The following is a 20,898-nucleotide window of genomic DNA, read 5'->3' on the forward strand; positions in this document are numbered from 1 at the left end:
GAAAACTCAAGTAAGAAAAACATCAATCACAAGTTGCAGTATGCATTCAGAGTTAAGAGACGTTTTTCCCACTTAAATGGAAATGTTTATATACCCATTGACGTCTCAGTTGATACTGACTCAGTTAACTTCAGCACAAGATGCTGATCAATAAAAATTTAGTGGCTATGAGATAATTGTGGGTGAGACAGAAGTGATTCTGGTTTTTTTCTATCTTTGCAAATAATTAAGAGTATTCCTTTCTTTGAGACATTTTTATTAACAGTTTTACAGCACTTGGTATTAAAAACATATCTTTGAGATACCAGATTGAGAATATATTGCTGCTTTCCCTTCTTCTGTAAACACAAAGCTGTGGTAATTATTGAGCAGTAAAATATGCAAACCTTCTGGATAGAACAAGTTTTTTAATGGTTGATATTCCTATTCTCTTTGTCAAGTGCTCAGAAAAATCCCTTAGCACTCATGTAGTTTCACCTTTGGTCCCTTTCCTCAATACACATTTGACTTACCCTGATTAATTTTAGTATTGTTAATGACCTTGTTAGTGCCTCAGGTGGCCCTGTGCAAGAGAAGACTACAGTGATAGAGTGTCACTAGGGATGCCTCCATCATCTATTGGTTTCTACAGCCCAAAGTTGCTCCAGGCTTGGCTGGGATCCTTGGGAGGGAGCCAGAGCTCTGTTTTGGCCTTCTCACTTGCATGTGTGGGATGTAATGCTAAGCAGGCAGCTCTGTTTTTCTTTCCTACTGGAAGGTTGAAGTCAGCTGGATGGCTGATTAGAAAGATTGTTTGGAACTTTGTCTCTTTAAAAGCTGTTTAGGCCAGAAGCACTGTTTCTTGATCTTTTTTTTCCAGAGTTCTTTTCTTTTTTTTTCAGAGTTGTCACAACTCTGGTGTGCTGTGAGACCTTTTACCACAGGACTCTGAAATATTTAAGGCATCTGTTATTTCCTACATTCCCATGAGTGAATTAATACTGTTGCCCATACTTTACAAATTTCTGCATGGGGCAATGGAAAAAAAAATTGAGGCCGCAGAAACTTGATTCATACCCCTTCACAGTGATTAACTTGTATGTATTTTTTGTATACCAGCACTTCCTAGTGACTTTCTGAAGTTCACAGCAAAGCCAGAGTAGCAGGTCTTCAGTGTCCTTTAGCCTATTGACATTTCTGACCGGCCAACTTGTAGCCTCATTATTCTTTGCTATTGTTTAGCAATGATTGTTTTTAGTAATGATTGTTTAATTTAAGAAAGTAAAAATTTGGGTAAAGAACTGGCCTTTCTTAATGAAATATTTCTGACACATCTTTCTTTCACTTTCTTTCAGGAGTTTAAATGGTTTTGGCCTAGTTTTCCATTATGTAAAAGGATTTGTCTTCCTTGAGGAGTTAATGACATTATTTAGTATTTCTTCAGAGCACTAGAAATGGGATACTTTGATACCACTTGTAAGAGATAATAAAACCCCCCAAAAACATCAGCTGGGCGTAAAAATCTGCATGTTTCTAATAGGAAACTGATTGCCTTTACATGAGTACAAATGCAGTGGGATATCTTTGAAACTGTTCCTTAGATCCTAGTTCTGAAGGACATACACCCTAATGTATTAATAGCCCCATGTGATGTAGGAATATGGGTTTTTATTAAAGAATGGAAAAGACAATTGATTAGATGTTTCAAATCAAGAAGTTAAGTGTCCTGAAAATTTTTTGCCTGCCTTTTTGGTAGGTTTTTATAAGATTATACAAAAAGAAAAGTCAGTATTTGTGAAGGATTTTGTATATTCCTACTTCTTTCTTATATAGGAACCCAAAGCTGAAGAACAATGGCAGGTGTGGAAGGAGATTTTTTTCTTTTAATTCTTCCCTCTAAATTCAATTTTGTGGGAAGAAGGTTCACATATGTCCTTCTGCTCTAACAGGCACTAATATGATTTTAGGATAGATGGGATTCACAGGCTGCTTTTCAGAAATGCAAGAAGCTCTGGCTTCTGATTTTTTTTTCCTGTTCAGTGTTTAGAGTTCTTCATCCTCAACACTATCATAGACTGTGGTTAAAGAATTTCTGTAGGGGCCTATACTGATTGTTTAGTGGTAGTTGGATGATGTTGTTACCAAAATACTGGCAACAGTATTTGGCATGGTGCTGTGGTAGACTCTAAAATAAGACTCAAGCTTTTCTTTGAATAAAAAAATTCCAATCTCACCTGTGTTGTCCATCTTAAATTCGAGCCTGTCTTTGCTTTTGCAGCTCCTTTTTGCTTGAAGCTTTATCAGGAGATTTTGCAGGCTCCTAATGGGGCTTTGCTATGGACTTTCCTGAAACCTTTATTACATGGGAAGATACTGTACAATTCAAACATCAACATGATTAACCTGGTGATGGAGAAGGTGAGTATCAAAAAACCCCACTATTTCTGTGTATTGATTTTGTCTTTGTACTTGGTTTTAAAGGTCCGCTTCTTCCAGGGTAGGAAGAAGCAATTGGATAATTACCTTTCAGAAACATAGATCCAACCTGCCCCCTGAGGTCTCACCTGTTTCCCACTTTAAACTTAATGCTTCTCTTAACTTTTATCCTACTTGTTACAGTGGTTCCAACTCAGTGTGAAAAGCAGAATTTTGCCCAAAGTCCTTTAAACCATGAATAGACAGATTAAATGGAACACATTAGCAAAAGTGTCATGGGAATCATACTGAATCAAGGTGTAGGGTGCAGGTATTCTAGGCAAGCTTTTGCCTTCAACATTTTCTTATGGGAAATGGGAACTGTAATGGGGCATCATAGAGACCTGGGGAAGGGATGCTCCAGGGAAAAAAGCCTGTTCTTAGGGAGTCACTGAGCTGAATTAAAAAAAAAAAAAGAAGAAATCTTCAGTTCATCCTTCCTGATTGTTTCTAACACCAGTATCTGAGTGACCAGTCATAACTGAGGTGCTGTATGTGTGGATGCTGATGATGGTATTCAAGAGTTTTACTGTCTCTGCAGTTCTGTTATGGCTGCTATTCTGTCTTGAGTGTGATTATTGACAGTGACATGTTTCTTCATGCCTAGATTAGAGGCACTTCTGTAAGAGAAGGGTTTATGACTTGTTTTAGATTTCTCTGCAAATTTTGCATTGATCTAAATATATGGCTTTTACCCTGCAATATTAGTTATTGCAAGAATGACAATTTGGATTAATTTAAAATCTGGACAAAAACAATTGCTGCTTATAAGTGGTACACAAAAAGACCATAGTAACTTTAAATACGATGGTAACGATATTCTCTGTAAATTGAAAACTTTGTGGTATTCTGATTTGTGTTCTAAAAAATAGTAAAAAACTAAGTCCAAAACCCCATTCTAGATAGCAGATAATAGATAACTTTATAGTTTCTGTTCTGAATTGGAAAAAAGATATTGAGTGGTTTCATATTTTGCAGTTAAATAACTTAATTTGAGGAACAGGTTATCACTCTGGAGTACAGTATGATTAATTTAAAATTTTTAGTCAGTTAGAAATGAAGCTGCTCTTGATGTTTATAGATGGAAATTCTACAAAGACGAGTCGTAAGAAATGATAAATATTACATATCTTTTTGAAATTATATTCTGTGTTACAATGACATTTAGAATACAGCACTTAAAACATTTCCCCATTATTTTGCCAATTAATATGCCAAACCTCCATTCTTAAAAGCATCTGTAAGAAAGATGAATATCTTCACACACAGTATGTTCCCCCATAGACCTTTAGTGAAATCTGGACTGAGTAATACAGTTCAGGAAGAAGTTAGCTTGTGGGTTGGTTTTTTGGATTTGTTGGTTTGTTGGTTGGCTGATTGGGATTTTTTTTTGGGGTGGGGTTTAATGCTCTGGAACAATAAGAAGATCCTGGTAGAAGCTCTCATTCTCATTATATACTCTCAGGCTCACAGAAGTTCCACCAGCTTATTCAGAAATCTGTATAAATACACTCTTGCCCCTCTTCCCAGTCCTGCAAATCCAACAAGCAGTTATGAATGGGGATCTGTTTATGGGTAAATATGAAAGTAGTGGGAAATTTTCTTCTCTGGTTTTATTACAAAAATCTCCCAGCTGTTCCTTGAACAGAAACAAAAGTTTAAATTCAAAATATTGTCCCCAGTGTCTCAAAAGTGGCTACTAAACCCCAACCCTGTAGCCTTTACAAGCCTGATCTCCTACTGAAATTGGAACAGTTCTAGTTTCCTTCAGAGTGTGTGGCTACATGTCATCTATTTACTAGAAGAAAGAAGTAGCAGATTACAGCTTTGAAGAACACTGATGTTTGTATACTCTAACATATTCTCTAAGATTTCCACATGGACTATTAAATTTGAGACTGTGTAATTGACCTTTCTTCGATAAATTGTGAGGTTGCTGGGTTCGAGTTTCAGAGACGGCAGCAGTTCTACTGTGTGGAGTAATGGTGATAGTCACAGAAACAGGCTGTGGCGATGACTGAGGGTAAAACAGTTCAGTGCCCTATGGCATCCAGGAACTCAAAGGCCACATGTGACGTCTTTGATCTTTGCCTTCACAAAACTTTTTTGCCACTGATGAACTGATCTTATGGAAGTATTTCCTATTTCAGAAGATTCTCAGAGTTGATCTTATATTCAGCACTCATGTTACAAGAACCTTCTGCTGTTTCCAAAAACTTTGGGGTCAGGCTTGCCAGGACTTTACTGCTATAATTTGTCCACTTGCTTTTCAGGTTATATGAATTCCTAGTATTTATTGCTCCTTTGGTGAGTTCTGCATCAAGCACTTCTTCCTCACTTGCTTTTTATTCCACTTCAGACTGCGGCACCTTCTATTTTAATATTTTGTGGTTTTATCTCCCAGCTGTAATTATTTATATTCTCTATTTACTACTACGCTTTATTTTAATTTATTATTAGTATAAAAAAATTTAAAACTTATTTAGATTTCAGAATTATTAGTCTGCAATCCTCTGGTTCCCCTAGCATCTTTATACATATTTTTGCATTTGTTATTTTCCACTTCCCTCATGACAAGGGAGTTTTAATCAGGAGGTTACACTACACTGAGTAGTTCAGCTATTTAATCCTCGAGTGCTTTTGAAATTCTTCACTGGACATTATCTTTTCCTGGAAATTACTTATTGTCAATTTTTTTTAAGTTGTGCTTAAGTTTTTTTTGTGTTAAGTTTTTTTTAAGTTTTACTGTGCACGTTTATTTTTTACTGCTGCTTTGATTAGAGACAGATTGTCCAAAGTGTTCTGCATGTGGAAGGCTTCTGACTCAGGAACTTCCCAAATGCCTGCTGTCATGAATGAAAAAGCAAAAAACACTTTTAAACTAACTCCTCATTTTGCTTTTTTTTTGCCTAACGTTTTGGGTTTTTTTTTTCTTATTTGGATGTAACCTTCCTTTGGCCTAAGGTTTTGGGTTTTTTTTTCTTATTTGGATGTAACCTTCCTTTGAAAGGAAGTTTTCTAGTGGCTTCCTGCTTTGTATTGTGTGTATATATATATATGTGGTCTTCCTCAAATCTTTTTTTGATAAGCAGTAGATATTTGTTCAGTTTCCTCTATGGTGCCTTAAACTCTGTACCTCCTGCACACAACTTAACCACTTTGCTGCTTTTAATTTCTTTGAAATAAGTGTTTACATTACAGAAAGTTCACCTTTTCCAAAAATCCATGCTGCTGCTGTTTTTTTAGTTTCTTGTGTAAGGCAGTTGAATACAAGCACATTATAGTTACTGTAGCTCTTTGAAAGCAATTTCAGCACAAAAATTATTCCTTTGTGCTGCTCAGAATCAAGTCAAGAAGCACTAAGATCTACAGAGCCCAAATCTTACAAGCTGCTTGATATAGTAGTTTCTAGTGGTGTCTGAAAGTTTGATCTCCTTGTGTTCTGGTGTGACCTGTGGTTGCTCTGTCCTAGGGAGAAAGCAATCTCCGAGACTGGCTGCTTGCTACCCTTGCAGCCTTCCTGGTCTCCTTCATCTTGTCACCATCATGCCTGGTTTGTGGGTTTCAATCCATGAGGTTTCTGTGTTGCTTCTGACGGGAAGAACTTGTTTAGTCTATTTGACAGCAGATTTAGTTTAACATTTAGGATCACTTTCTCTTTAACCTTAATGAATTCCATTCTTTGAAGTGGAATAGGGATTCTCATAGAAATTAAATGCGTAATGTTTTTCAGGGAAACAAAATTACATGTAAGGTCTCTTTGGGGCCTTCTGTGTTATAAAGAGGAAAAAAGAGCCACCAGAAGTTGTTTTTTCATGTTGTGCTAAGAGTGGGATTTTGAAAAAGGCACTTAAAATACTATGGCAGAAATTTTATACTTTCAATGGGAATTATTGCAAAAAGTGTGGTCCCAAACTAGAGTTTACAACTCACTGCAGACACTCTTTGCTGGAAAATGTGAACAATTTTTACCATAACAACCATGCTGGATTGTTCTTAAATGCACTTCTGTGACTGATAACAGCAATTTAAACAAAAAGATGCCACAATATTTTCTAGTCTTGAGTATACTTGTGAGCTGTTTAAAACAGGCTGGAAAAAAAAAATTTCCGCTTGTTTGCTAAGAGAGAAATTGTAACCTATGTTTGACTGGGACAGAAAATGTTTTGCTTTACTCAAGTCTTTCCCTGTGAGAGTATTTTGAAACAGATTTATTGATCAGTTGAATTTATTGTCCAAGCTGTCCTTCCAAATTTCATTTTTGTTATGTATTCAGTCGAACTAGTTTGAATAAAAGACCCACAACCGAAAGGCTTTCTTTTGAATATGTCCTAACTGTATTTCTTTTTCTGTCTTTCTGAAGCACCCCCATGGTACTCTCTGTGAAAGAGACACTATAAAATAAATAAGTCTTTATGATACTTCAGGTGGGAAACATGCAGAGCACAGGAAAACTTTGGTTTGCTTGGTATTGAAAAAGATGCTTTTAATTTCTTAAGTAAAAAAAAAAAAAGAGAACGGATATTCTTACTGCTGTTTATCCAAATGAAATGGAAAGGAGTTGCAGAAGATCTAAAGTGTACCAGTTTTTTCTGTTTCTTAAGATTTACTGTGCATGTTTCACTTCATTTGTTTCCCTGCATTCTTTTTCCCAGGCTAATTTCACTTTTGGTTTTGTGGAAAACTTGAAGACTTATTCTGAGACATGGCTTAGGATGTCTGAGGTCTTCAAAACCAGTGGAAATGTTCTCACAGTTTCACGACTGCAGGTTGGTGAGCTGTGGGAAATCCTTCTATTTTCCAACTTTTTGCTGTGTGATCTAGACAGTATTTCTATACACGTAAAACCACACATATATCTATGTGTATCTGACTTCAGGTTTAAAAACAGCTGAAAAAGAGGCAGATTAGCTTTAGGTTATGAACCTATAGCCTGATGCTGAGAAACTTCTGATGTAAAAATAATTAAAAGCAATGTTGCCTCACTATCTCCAGTATCACTCCAGTATCACTGAACAACAAGGGAAATAACATGGTTTTGGTACTTGTTTGTTCATTGCTTATATTTGCCAGCAAAATGTGAAACTGATTAAAAAAACTGATGAGGGAAATATTGACTATAAAATAAAAAAGGCATTCTTGTTACTGGGGTTTTTCCATGCTACATATTTGTGTCTTCCCCTGTGACCTCTCCTAAATCCCTTTCCCACCCCCTGCCATTTATTTGAAAGGTGTGGTGTTAACCTGTTAAGAGGGAAAGACCGAAGACATGGAGAGGCTAAATGACTTCTCCAGTGTTATGCAGGAAATCTTGGTAATGGAACTGAACATTAATGCATATGTATATTTTGTATATTTAGAGAAGGTAAACTTGAGGTGACATCTATCACTTTTCGTTTTAGGAAGCACTTCAAAACAATTTCATAAAGCATTTCATAGAAAGTAATTTGGATATCAACATGGAAAAACTCCTTAAAAAAATGCAAGCATATGGTACGTATATGAAAGTACATGTAATGATTAGCCCTGTTAGACTTCAATTTAGAACTACATTTAGTTGAAATTGAATATTTTACCTGTCTCCGTGATACTTAAGCAAAGTAATAAGAGACTTTACGCTCTTGAGTTAGTCTCAATTGTAATTGTCTTTTTTCTTTTGGGTGACTGGATAGTTTGAATTTCAAATATTAAAACAATATTGGTAACAAGTCAGAAGTGGCAAAGTGTCATGGGAGAGTCCAAACATATCATCTATACTTAAAAGGAGTGAAGGGAGATATAAACCCAGTAGCCACAGTTCCATTAGGTAGAAGTATATTTTTGTAGTACATTTTGAAGGAAATAAATAGAAAATGAGATTGGATAGAGTGTGTTTGATCAAAAAGTCTCTGTGGGTTTTTTTCTCCATTTATTCAGAATCAGTTGAGTGTGGTGCCCTTGAGCCTCAGAAAAGCCTGAGAGGGTTATAACCAGGGAGCTGCATTGTCAATAGGAAGCAACCAGGGTCAGTCCCAGCCCTGGGATAGCCCAGTGGGGCCGTGGGGATGATGCTGAGGGCAGAATATCAACCTGTGGGAAGCAGTGTGGGCCCAGGTCCATGCCCAGGTCCAGAACCAGGTGTGTAGTGGTAGGAGCTGCAACCTGGAGCAGGCCCAGGCCCAGCTCTGTGCAGCTCTGTTGGAAAGAAGTGGCCCTGATTCATGGGTCTGCATGGGTCTGCCCAGCAGCCTCCCCCTGGGCACAGCCATCCCTGGCTGGCCCCTTTCTGCGTTGGTAGTGAACCCTGGCAGTCAAACAGAGAGCCTCCAGGGTTAGATAGATAGCCCAAGGAGAATGTTTCTTAATGGAGAAGAAGGGAAGCTATTATATTGACTAATTTGGGATATTCAAGGATTTAAGTAGGAGAAGAGAAAGGATTATGCTGTAAAATTAAGTTACTTAACTATTTTATACGACTTTGATAATTGAAAAAAGTTCAGTATGTCCAGCTGTCAGTAAGGTAGGTGCACGATCATTAAAATGCTTGCTAGCATGTGCCAGAAGGAAAAGTTTGTACTGAAGCAGAGTCCAATGTCATTTAAGAAAAGTTCATGATTTTGACGATCAGAAAGAGGGAAAAGTGGGATAAAATGCAGTAACAGACAGTATGACATCATGGACAAAGGGAGCAGGGTACTTCCTAGAGGAGGATTGTGGTAGAAAGGACAGATCTGTGTGGTTTCAGTCAGTGGTGTTAGGAAAATTATGAGCCAGACACGAATCTGTTCCAGTCACTTTCTGGAGGAGGGCAGTGATGAGCTCTCAGGCACCCCCACAGAGGGACTTTGTGACCCTCATTGCTTTGAAAAAATGGACTTTACAGAAATACAGGTCATTAAGTCTGCTTTACAGTCAAAGAATTAAGAGTACTGCTAAAATAAATTAAGTGTACCTGAAGTACAGCTTTTATTGGTTTTCAGTATCTGCCTCGAGGCAGGAGATGGACAAAATCCATGGAAACTCTTGAGAGCTTGTAAATTAAGTGTGTTCTCAGTCTTAAGTTGTACTGCTGCCCAGAGCTGGTACGGTGTTTTGGTTTGACTCTGGCTCAATGCCAGACACCCATGAGAGTCGCTCGCTCACCCGCCCCTGACACAACTGGGTAGAGGAGAGAAAAAAATTAACAAAGGGTTCATGAGTTAAGGACTGGCAGAAATAATTTTTCGGGGGAGCCTGAGTGCTGGAGAGCTAGCCAGAGTAATGACACATACACCGATATGATTTGAGCATCGTTCTCCCGTTATTGTTTACCTACACAGGCTTGTATCTACTTTTGCAAAGATTCACACCCAGTCCCTCTAGACGGCCTCTAATCCGTGGGGGAGCCGACCAGTGTATTGCTTTGCCAAGGACTTCCAGGGCTGCCTGCAGCCAGGTGCTTTCCAGGCTTGGCTGCAGCCAGGGGCCAGTTCAGGGGTTTTTCCTCAGCAACCCTGGGTTGTCCAATTTTTCCAGGGGTATCATATGCCCCTGTTCCACAAGGAATCCCTCTACAATAATTCAAGTGCAAAACAGGCTCAACTTAAGGTTTCAAAGTGAATTTATTACTAACTAAGAGTCAAAGGAGGATAGTGAGAAGTAAAATAAGTCCTCAGAACACCTTCCCCCCCCCAGCCCCTCCCTCCTTCTCACCGACAGCACAGGGAGACAGGGCATTTGGTCAGTTCATCACCGAATTTCCTCCCACTGCTCCAGGAGAGGAGTCTTCTCCTGTGGGCCGTGGGGTCCCTCCCACAGGAGGCAGTTCTCCCTGAACCTCTCTGACATTGGTTCACTCTCAAGAGCAGCAGCCACATCGCACCTCCTGTAGCATGAGCCCCTCCCACGGGTACACAGTCGTCCCAAAAGTGCTGCGCCGTGGGTCTCTCTTTCCATGGGGTGCAGTCCTCGAAGGAAGGGCTGCTCCAGCCTGGAAGCAAGGGCTGTCTCTCTCCACTGGGTCTTCCACTGGATCACAGCTCCCTCCAGCCATCCACCCGCTCCGGCACGGGTACCTCCCCCACAGGCTGCGGGTGGATCTCTGCATCCCCCGTGGATCCCCATGGGCTGCAGGGGCACAGCTGCTTCACCATGGTCCTCACCATGGCCTGCAGAGGAATCTCAGCTCTGGCACCTGGAGCACCTCCTCCCCCTCCTTCTTCACTGACCTTGGTATCTCCATGTTGTTTTTCCTCACATGTTCTCACCTCCTCCTCTTCTCTGACTGGAAAAAAACTGTGTGACTTTATTTTGATTTTCTTCTTAAATATGTCATCATAGAGGCATTGCCAGCCTCTCTCATTGGCCCAGGTTTGGCCACCAGCATGTCCCCCTTCAGAGCCATCAGGGATTTGCTCTGCTGGACATGGTGGGAACTTCCAGGACCTTCTCAGAGGAGTGACTTCTGTGGCCCCTCAGCTACCAAAAACCAGGCTGTGCCAAACCAATACATACAGTCATGGTTGGTGTGAGCTGGTGTGGCTTTTCTTTTGCAGACAGGTTGTGAGATTTAGTTGAAATTGGCCTTGGTTTGAAGGCTTTGTTTGAAGACTTGGGCTGGCTGTGCACTCTTTCATTAAGAAAAATGGCAAATGGCATCTGGAATTCAAACTGGAAAGAATCCGTGTTCCATGTCCTCCTTAGGCAAGCGAATCAAATTTGAATTTACTTTCTCTTCAGATGATTTTCTTAACCAGTGAACTGCTGGCTTGTCTGGGTTGGGCAAAGCTCACGCCTCAAGGTGAAGATGGATCATAATACAGCTAAAAACCGAAGCCTGCAGAAACACAATATTGGAAAGATAGGATGTAGGAAAGAGCAAGTCTCTAAAACTGCAGGGCCTGCTGGAAACAGCTGTCTCAATCTATCAGTTGAGTAATAACTGGATTTGGTTTCTGAGGACCTAACACTGAGAACTACATGAGAGGTTACGGACAAACCAGATTCCATTAAATAGTTATCATGATCTCTGGAATTATCAGATCCATCCTCACTGATGCCGACAACATCACAGAAATCTGTACCTGTGTTTCTCAAGCTTTTTAACAGAACTAAGGAGATTCGATAATATGCAATAAATGGTTTATAGTTTGAATGGTCAAGACAGAATATGATTTAAGTGGAGTGGGTTATGAAACTAGAATTTCCTTATTTTAAGGGAATACAGTTGACAAAATTAACATCATATAAAAACTGAAAATCAATATGGGCTATAGATCACAAGAGCTTTTATGCCTTTGTGAAACTGATCTCTCCAAAGTGCCAGAGCACTCCTCTGCATTTACATGTTGATTATACTTCTTTGTATAGATTCACTTGGTCATTTTACTTCTTGAAAAATGATATGCACTCTTATTTTTATCTTAGTCTGTATATTTTTTGTTCATTTTATTAGTCCATAATAATGTGTAATTTAACTGTAAACCTCTGTTCTTCTGTTTGTTTTTTAAGAAATTTCATTAATCTTATATTGCATCAGCTGTTTAGTCCTGTAATTACCTAGCTTGCATTAAATTAAAGTCTTGAATATATCCATATGTTACTGGTTTTACCATTCACAATCTTTTTTTTTATCCAAAACTCCAGTTTTCTAAAATCTCCTGATCTCTGTGATTGTCTTCTAACTAAAGCAAATATTCCCTTCTTTTGTCACATCTTCACTCTCATTCAGCTGACTTCTAATTGTCCTCAAATACAAGTTGCTTGTATTTGTATCTTTTTTAATTTCTCTGCAATGCTATAAAAATTTTAACAGACTTAGTGACGTTATTCTCCCTGCTACTCCTGCTATAAAGTGTCATGGACAGAGTGGATAGATGTAGAACTCTTCCAAACTCTATAAAATCATCATGCTGCAAGACCTTGCAAAGTTATCAATTTCTAAACGTGTTTAACAGGGTTACTATGTCAGATTTACTCATGTGGAGCAAGGTAAATATTTAGCTGAGGGGTGAAAAGCTTGTGGTTTTCTTTTAAAGCCCTTTGCTTCCTAAGCTAGCTGTGTGTGGGCAAGACAATTATTTTCCTCTATCCTTGCTTTGCAGCCCAGCAACTTGGAATAATTTTCTACCAACTTTATATAAACCCTATTCCACTAGTACTTGTGAGCTCCTTGCTGAGCACAGTCCTTACAAACCTTCAGGAAGGCACTGGAAGGCATTTGTGCTGCAAGCTCCTCTTTTAAAGTCTTACTTGCTGAATGTCTCTCTCATCCTTCTGCAATTTCTTCCAGATGTGAAGTTTTTTTTTCACTATCAAGGACTCTCCCTTAGAGAGGGCTGCATACGACTCAGTATACAACAGCTAGGGTGATGAAAAAATAAAACCAAAACAAGCATCTTTCTTTTGTGCTACCCCTCTGCTGCCCACACTGTAATGAAGTAGTTTTGTGTGTATTTAGAAGGCAGGAAACAAATAGCTGTAATGTCATCACTGAAAACTGTGCCACCACCCAAATCTTCTGATAACTAAAAACTTCCTTCTAATTTTTGACCTAAATTTATTTATTCCTGATTTATTCAAATTTATTTTTCAAGCAACTTTTTATTTTACTTAAATAGCACTTCTACCCGAAGGTTTTACATAAACCATTTATATTTCCTTCCAGTTACTTAATAATAGGTTAAACCAGCTGAGTGGAAGATGAGGGCTGACTTGGTTTTTAACAAAATATAAAGATAATAGTGAACACAGATTTGCCATGTTTTTCATTCATAATTGCTACATTTATAAATGAGAAAGAAACAAGGTCATCAATTCTATAGATCTTGATTTTAAAACTTTCATGTAGATGGCATTTTTTCATATATGTGTTTCCACGAGAAATATTTAGGTATACCACACTCCAAGCCAACACCAATATAGGTGTTATTTCTTATGCTAAAATATTCAACAATTTAACTCACGAGAGAAGCTTTATTTAGCTAATTATTGATTTCAAATTAAGGTCTTGTGTGTATATATATCACTGAATGATAGAATGCTTTCAGTAGGAGGGGACCTTAAGGATGATCTAGTTCCAGCCCCTCTGCCGTGGGGCCACCTTCCGCTAGACCAGGTGGCTCAGAGCCCCATCCAGTGTGGCCTTGAACACTTCCAGGCTTGGGGCATTCACAACTTCTCTGGGCAACTCGTTCCAACCTAAACCTACTCTCCTACAGTTTAAAGCCATTGCCTCTTATCCCCTTGCTATACATCTGCCCTTGTAAAAAGCCCTCTCCACCTTTTTTGTAGGCCCCCTTCAGGTACTGGATGGCCACAATAAGATCTGGAAGGTGCTATGGTGTCTGTCTGGAGCCTTCTCTTCTCCAGGTTGAACAACCCCAACCCTCTCAGCCTGTCTTCATACAGAAGAAAGTATATTGGGCTACATATAATTACATATACCTATATAAAAATATATACGAAAACTTAACCCTGCCACTTGGGCTTAATATTAGGAATATTCTCTTCTCTCTAATGCTGTAAAAGAAGGAGCAGCATAGGTGTTTCCTTTATTGTCCTCCTCAAGGATAGTCATAAATAAGACATGTATCATCTCTAGTCAGTTCTGGTTTCTCTCAACATATGAATTCACCCTGTCACTGTTTGCCCAGCTGTTGGACTCTAGACTGTCAGTTCCTCTACTTTTTCTCCTTGTGCACTTTACCCTTTCTCACTGTCAATCATGCCTCTTCTTCAGACTGTTTCATACATTTTCCACTTATCTGCCTTCTTATTGTAATATTTCCTGTGCTGATGCTGAGTAACATCTATGATCCAGCATTTGTCTGTCACCACTGTCATCATAGGAGGTCATCACCTATTCTTTTTAAAGGCTGTATCTTCAAGTGAGTCTTGAAAAATTTAAGATGGAAAATTGTGTTGGATGTTTTATACATGTTTTATAGCATTGCTTACTACCTGAGAAATTCAGATGCTTTCATCAAATCCAGATGAGTTAAGATTGTTTCTAGATCATGCTATCCTTCTGGTCATTCTCTCAAACATAAGGACATAGCATTATCCCTACATTCTTTACCAATAGAGGGAGATCTGAATTCCTCCAAAGGCTGAGTGTTTTTTTGCAAACCAGGTTTTGGTTGAGGCATATGTTCATCCTGGATCCATGGATAAGTGAAAATGTAGAGATTATTAGACCTTTTTCAGATGCTTTTAGATGTAGGACTCCTGTTAAAATGCTTATGCTCTACAGAGCATGGTTCTTGAAATATTCACAGTGTCAAGGACAAAAGAACTCGATAAGATGTTACCAAATGAGAGATAAATATATGTTGTGATGTCTGAAGTACAGTAATTCCCTTGTATTTGTGTGAGTGAGTAATTATGGAAATGTATGAAAATGTTAGAAGTCCTACAGTTTCATGGGTGTGGTCTCTTTCTAGAACTTTGCTAGAATCTGTTACTTTTTTGTTCCTCTGAAATTGAAGGAAAGCGCAGCTGAGGGCTTGTAAAAGCCACTGGAACATGAACTGCACTTCCACAAGTTCACACTAAAATTTCTGTATTTTTTAAAATTCTTTTTTTTTTCAATACAATGTGCAAGTGACAACACACCTTTCTGTTCTGATCATTGAAACTAAGCAAGTCCAATTTGTTTCCTCATCTTAGAAACGATGATGAACAAGATGCTTAACAGCTCAGCAAGTAAACAGATTGACCTGTTGACACAGCTTGTAGTAAATATCTCTCCCTGTGTGTTACTGGACCGTTTCCAGCCTTTTGACTCTGTTGAGAAATTGGAGGAGAAGGCTCATGAACTCATGCAGGAAAACAATCTTTTGGCTAGTAAGTACCTTATGTAAAATGTATTTTTACAGAAAACTTCAGATTTTGTAGTTGTTGTCTGTGTTTATTGATAGGGTAGGTTAAGGTAACACAGTTTCAAAGCATGCACTAAATAACATAAAATTCAGTCACATTAAAGCACATTTGAATGCTCTAATGTAAGCTGGAAAGACTAATTACATTGTTTTAACTGGGGAATGGACAAATTAATCATTGAAGTTTCTTATTTCTAACAAAATATTTAAAAGAATGATCATAAATATTTGAAGAAGAAAAAGATGAAAAAATGTGGAATACTGAAGAAAATTAACAAAATGACAAGAATATCTAGTTTATCTAGTTTACACCCTTTAAAAATTTAGTTTTTATATTCTTGACTTTTCAAAAAGGAGGAAAGAGAGGGGTTTTGGTAAGATTTACTGTTAAACCAACGCCTCAGAGAAATTAGTTTGTTTATTCAGAGTAAATAAATTCTTAAGGAATTTCTTTTCTTGCCTGGGGTTAAATTTTCTCTCTTTTTCCTGCATTATGTACTTATTGCTGATAATCAATTAATTTTACAAAAGATTTAAAAAGGCAAGAAATTTCCTTGAAATTTTCCTTTCTTCAAAGAAAGAAATGGACAGATAAATCTTGGCCCTCAGAAAATTGAATTATAAAATTCTAGATCCATTTTGCTTCCATTTACCTAGGGAAGGGTCATATGCTAATATAAGCCAAGACATTTCTTGTGAGTATTTTTCAGTACTGTGACCTTATTATCTCTTCACATTATTAGAGAGAGAGAAGATGGCATTTTAAGGAACCTAATGTGTCCAACATGTCAATGTTACATGCTCTGATGTGGGCATACATTCCTCTCCATACAAGGATGTTAAACTGGAATGGAATTTCCCTTTCTTTGTTTATGGTCTTCAGAGCCTTTGTAGCCTCATGGAATGTCTTAGAAAATCAACTGTTTGTGTAAATGGGAAAATGAGATTGGCCAGTTGAAAGAAAAAAGCTTTGCAGTAAAGTATTCTATCTTTTATTAGCTTTCGGACGGTAGGTAAGATATCTCTCCCTTTTACTAAGGAAGAAAAGGGCAACATTTTGCATCTATGCAGAAGTCCTAAAACGTCTGGGTCACCCTAAAAGAGAGCACAAGTAGTTTCATGTATTTGGCTTAATCTTTATGAAAGCTGCGTATTAAGCTTTCATCTGTTTGGTAGGGTTTTTTTTTCCTTTATACAGAGCTAAAGAAAACAAACATACAAATTCTGCTGTGCTAAACTAGAAGTTTTGCAATTGACTTGAAAATTATTATCAGAGTAAATTTTAGTGGGTTGGTATGTTTTCTTTGTCATCTACTTATGAAAGTTGCTATCCTTTGATGGACAAATTTTATGGCTGCTGCTTTTGCTGTTGAACTGATATCAGTCCCCCAAAAAGGGTGAAAAGTGGATGCAAAGAGAAAACTGCAGTTCAAAAAAATACAAATCACCTCAAATAAAAATGATTCTTACAAACCCATTCATCATGTGAATAAACTTTTACATTTCTCATTCATGTATGTAAAAAATGGGTCTCTGAAACCTGCCATTTTTGGGCTTGGGATCAAGAAAGTTTGGAGGCCTGCCCCGGCAGATGAATGTATTCTATATCATATGGTAATTAGCCATGAATTAGCTATGGAAATAGCATAAATTATATAAACTTAGTTATGAAACTTCCCTTTTTCTTGTGTCAGGTATCATCTTCTATACGCCAGAGGACAAGAATCAAGATTCTAGCAATCTCCTTCCAAGACACATTTCATATACAATTAGAACTAGTGTTCTCTACAGCATGAGAACAGATTTGATTAAAAACCCAACATGGAAATCCCATCCCCACAAGTTGCCAGCTGATGGGTTTAAATACAACCATGTCTTTATTCCTCTTCAAGACATGATTGAAAGGGCAATTATTTCAGCACAGACTGGGACAGACACCTCAGAGACAGCAATTCAGGTGCAAGCCATGCCTTACCCTTGTCATACCAGTGATCTGTAAGTAAACTTTCAGCTTTTTAATTTGATGTATTATCCTTATTAGATTAGTTCTAGAGAACTTGGGATCCTACTAGGTTACCACTCTTTAGTGGGAGAATGTGTATCTCTGCACAGGATTAAACAAGTACATCCAGTACCAGAGTATTACAGCATAGCAAATATTGTCTAACAGCTGTGTTTAACATAACACATTATACAATGTTTGTCTGGAAAATGACCCCTTACAAAATGTTTGCAGCCATAATATGGAGTAGTCTGCTGGACAGAGACTGTGTCAACATAGTGTGCAATTAACTTAGATTATTCTAAGAGATCCCTTTTAAATCCTTAGTAGTCCTGTACACAAACTGTAAATTGGTCCCTTCAAGGGTGAAGTTGATGAAGCAAAAGTGTAGGGTTGTTCTCTGTAAAACTATCAAAACATCCCAACTATTAGATTTTAAGATTAGTCAGTGGTAATAAATTTGTTAAAATGGAATAAAAATTGACTGGGTCATGTTATTTCTCATTGTCCAAATATATTACTTTGCCATCAGCAAATTACCCTAAAGAGTAATTATATCAGTTGTATTGTTTTAAATACTAATATATATATAATAATATATATATGTAGCACCAATACATACATTTAGCTTATTACATAAAAAATAATTTTAGAAAGTAATTCTAAACCAGAACAGGAATAAATCTTATTGTTCATATCAGTTCTTATTTTGTGCATATTTTGAGAACAGTTCCAGTATTAACCTGTTAACATTCTGCTAGGAAACAGTTTACCTTTGAAGGCTGAAAACTCTTCCTATATGTTCTTTCATAGTTTCTTGAACAACATAGGGTTTTTTTTCCCACTTATGATGATGTTAACATGGATGGTTTCAGTTGCTGGCATGGTTCGCAAGCTGGTTTATGAAAGAGAAATTCATCTGGAAGAGGTAAGAGGCAGATTAACCTCTGAAAAGAAAATATATTCATATAAGTGCAGTGAAATGCAAAAATTTTGAGGTACTTTTATGTACTCATAATCCAGATGGCTTTATTTTCACTTGTTTCCTCTGGGCAGTAGGTTCTAGTTCTAGCTGTCAATTCAGATTCACAACATTGTTTGAACATCAGTATGCAAATATTGTCCATGAGAGAAAAAGCAACAAGCAAAAGTTGAAGCTGGAAAGTGTTATTTGGGAAGGCCTTGTGATTAGAATGTTTTTTGTTTTGGATTCTTTTTCAGTTTTTGCTCTATGTAGTCTGTAATGATAAAACTGCCTAAACCAAGTTAAGAATTTGTCACGTACTGTGTAATTATCAGAAATATAAGGGAGATGGCATACAAAAGAAAAAAAAAGAGAAACAATTATTTGCTTCTATCAACAGCTAGTCTTCACAGGTGGCAAGTATACGGAAGGACAGGGTCCTTGTGGTACATTTTCTAAAGGGATAAATACACCTTTTCAAGTATTACACTGATTTCACCATATTAGCAGAATTACTGCTTGAGTAAGATTTTTAATGTGGGGAATAATTGAGGAGTTATCTAATTTATCTAATATTTCTGTTGTAAGATAAAATTTTTTAATGCTTCAAAATATTAAATCAACAATAATAATTTTGATTTGACCTTATGAGAAACACTTCAGAGGTTTTATTCAATTGTATCTAAAAGCAATTTTTTTAAAAAAGATATATACTTCATACCTGGCTAAATTATTATTTGCTGGTAGTACATAAAGATTATAAACTGTATTTTTCTTTCAGAAGAGCAACAGGATGGGAAAAAAAAAATTCGTTTATACATTGCTATGGGCATTTTCAGTATGTTTTAGAGTATAAAAAGGCAAACTCCTCACTAGAAGAACCAGTAATCTGACATCTGGTCCTGAAACCCTATGCAAAAGAGGGTTGTGCTGAGCACTATGACTCCTCGTGTTCATGTGTGATGATCTCAGAGGACTGCCCTGCTCAATACTGTGACTGATCCAGGAGAGAGCACAGGACAAGGGAAAAGAAACAAGAAATTTAAAGGGAAGATAACATCCTTTGGGAAGCTCATAGTGTCTTGGTGACAACATGTTTAAAACAGAAAAACAAAAAGAAAGTTGGTTTCCTAACTTTAACTCTCTTTGCTATGTTGTCTTGCAGTATATGAAGACAATGGGTGTGTATCCAGCCATTCATTTCTTTGCTTGGTTTTTGGAGAATGTCATTGTGCTCACAGTAAGCAGCTCTGGTCTGGCCATCATTTTAAAAGCAAGCGGTATCTTTGCTTATAGCAATGGCTTCCTTATCTTCCTTTTTCTCCTGGAATTTGGAGTTACAGTTATCACATTAAGCTATTTTTTGGGGGCATTTTTTAGCAGTGCCGATACAGCAGCTCTGTGTGCCAGCCTTGTCTATATGATCAGCTTTTTACCCTATATAGTTTTGTTGGTCTTGCAGAACCAGCTGAGTTTCACCAGCCAGATTATAATGGTAAATATTTCTTCTTCTTTTCTAACTTTTCCTCTAACTATGCTGTGAATTTCTATAGTTTCAAAACTTTAGACCATAATGTACTTATTTTTTCCCATGTTTCTGTTTGCTTTTGTGATCACTGGAAATAAATCACACTAATAAATCTCCAGCTGAGAAAATATTTGAAGGTAGAAAGGAATGAAAAATAAATTGTCAGGGCAATTTTGTAAACCTACAGAAAATATCAGGGATTTGCATTCCTCATGCTCATGAGTTCTCTTAGTGTCTTGACCTCAAAATATTTGTAACATTAGTGTATTTTCAAGATCAACTGGTGACATGCCACTTCTCAAAGTCATTATTTGTTTGGAAGAAAACTAGTGATTGATTTTCTGTTAAGTATAATTGGAGAATAGATCAGAAATTTGTCCAGCCATATAATCTGAGGTATATGTTTCTTTGGCATAGGTTCTTTAGGTCCTTTTCTGTTTTTTGTATCCCAAAGGCTGTTGTACGTCTTTGTATTGTCCTAACATACTGTATCCCTGAACGTGACATCAAATATCACCATCATATAATGAAAACCATATTTCACACATTATGGCTTCACTATTTCAAAATAACTCGATAAATTAAGCTGGTGGAATAATTAATACACTATTAAAAAAATGCTCATTTTTTCAGTGTCAGTTGGTCAGATAAAATAATACTTTCCAGTATTAATAACTAGGTCAGTGGAGCTCTGTTAGGTGGAGCAAATACTACTGAGGTTTTTTGGGGGAGTATGATTAAAACATAAAAGGAAATAGCAACCATTAGCCTATGTGGAGGAAAAAAATGTCTGTTTAATTTGTGCTTGCATTTAGTATCACAATATATTTTATTTCATGGAACTTGTTAACAACATGATTTTATTTGATGTTTACATCCTCTTTCTCCTCTGGTGTTGTAGTGTCTTCTTTCTACAACTGCATTTGGGCAAGGAATATTTTTCATTACATATTTTGAGGGCCAAGAAATAGGTAAGCTCTTTGGTTAGGAGAAAAGCTTTATAATTATTATTTCAAAAACTCCAGTTGGAGATGTTTTTCAATTTGTTCTGAAAAAAATCTCTAACGAGTTAATAAGTTAGATCAAGTTCAGGTACTTAAAGGACTGTAAT

At 37.3% G+C, this 20,898-nt stretch overlaps 1 protein-coding gene across 1 annotated transcript in view; it reads left to right on the plus strand.

Moving 5' to 3' along the window:
- The window catches only part of ABCA13 (ATP binding cassette subfamily A member 13), a 175,725-nt gene that overhangs the window by 47,517 nt on the left and 107,310 nt on the right, over positions 1-20,898 (plus strand). Inside the window, exons 21-29 of the mRNA XM_017738711.1 lie at positions 1-10; positions 2,258-2,397; positions 7,110-7,223; positions 7,857-7,947; positions 15,082-15,258; positions 16,988-17,288; positions 18,109-18,223; positions 19,425-19,754; positions 20,689-20,758. The exon at positions 1-10 is cut by the window's left edge and continues 3 nt beyond it. Coding sequence (XP_017594200.1) covers positions 1-10; positions 2,258-2,397; positions 7,110-7,223; positions 7,857-7,947; positions 15,082-15,258; positions 16,988-17,288; positions 18,109-18,223; positions 19,425-19,754; positions 20,689-20,758 — 1,348 coding nt within the window. The remainder of the gene's footprint in view (positions 11-2,257; positions 2,398-7,109; positions 7,224-7,856; positions 7,948-15,081; positions 15,259-16,987; positions 17,289-18,108; positions 18,224-19,424; positions 19,755-20,688; positions 20,759-20,898) is intronic.

This window comes from Corvus brachyrhynchos, unplaced genomic scaffold, assembly GCF_000691975.1.
Source record: "Corvus brachyrhynchos isolate BGI_N302 unplaced genomic scaffold, ASM69197v1 scaffold23, whole genome shotgun sequence".
NCBI lineage: Eukaryota > Metazoa > Chordata > Aves > Passeriformes > Corvidae > Corvus > Corvus brachyrhynchos.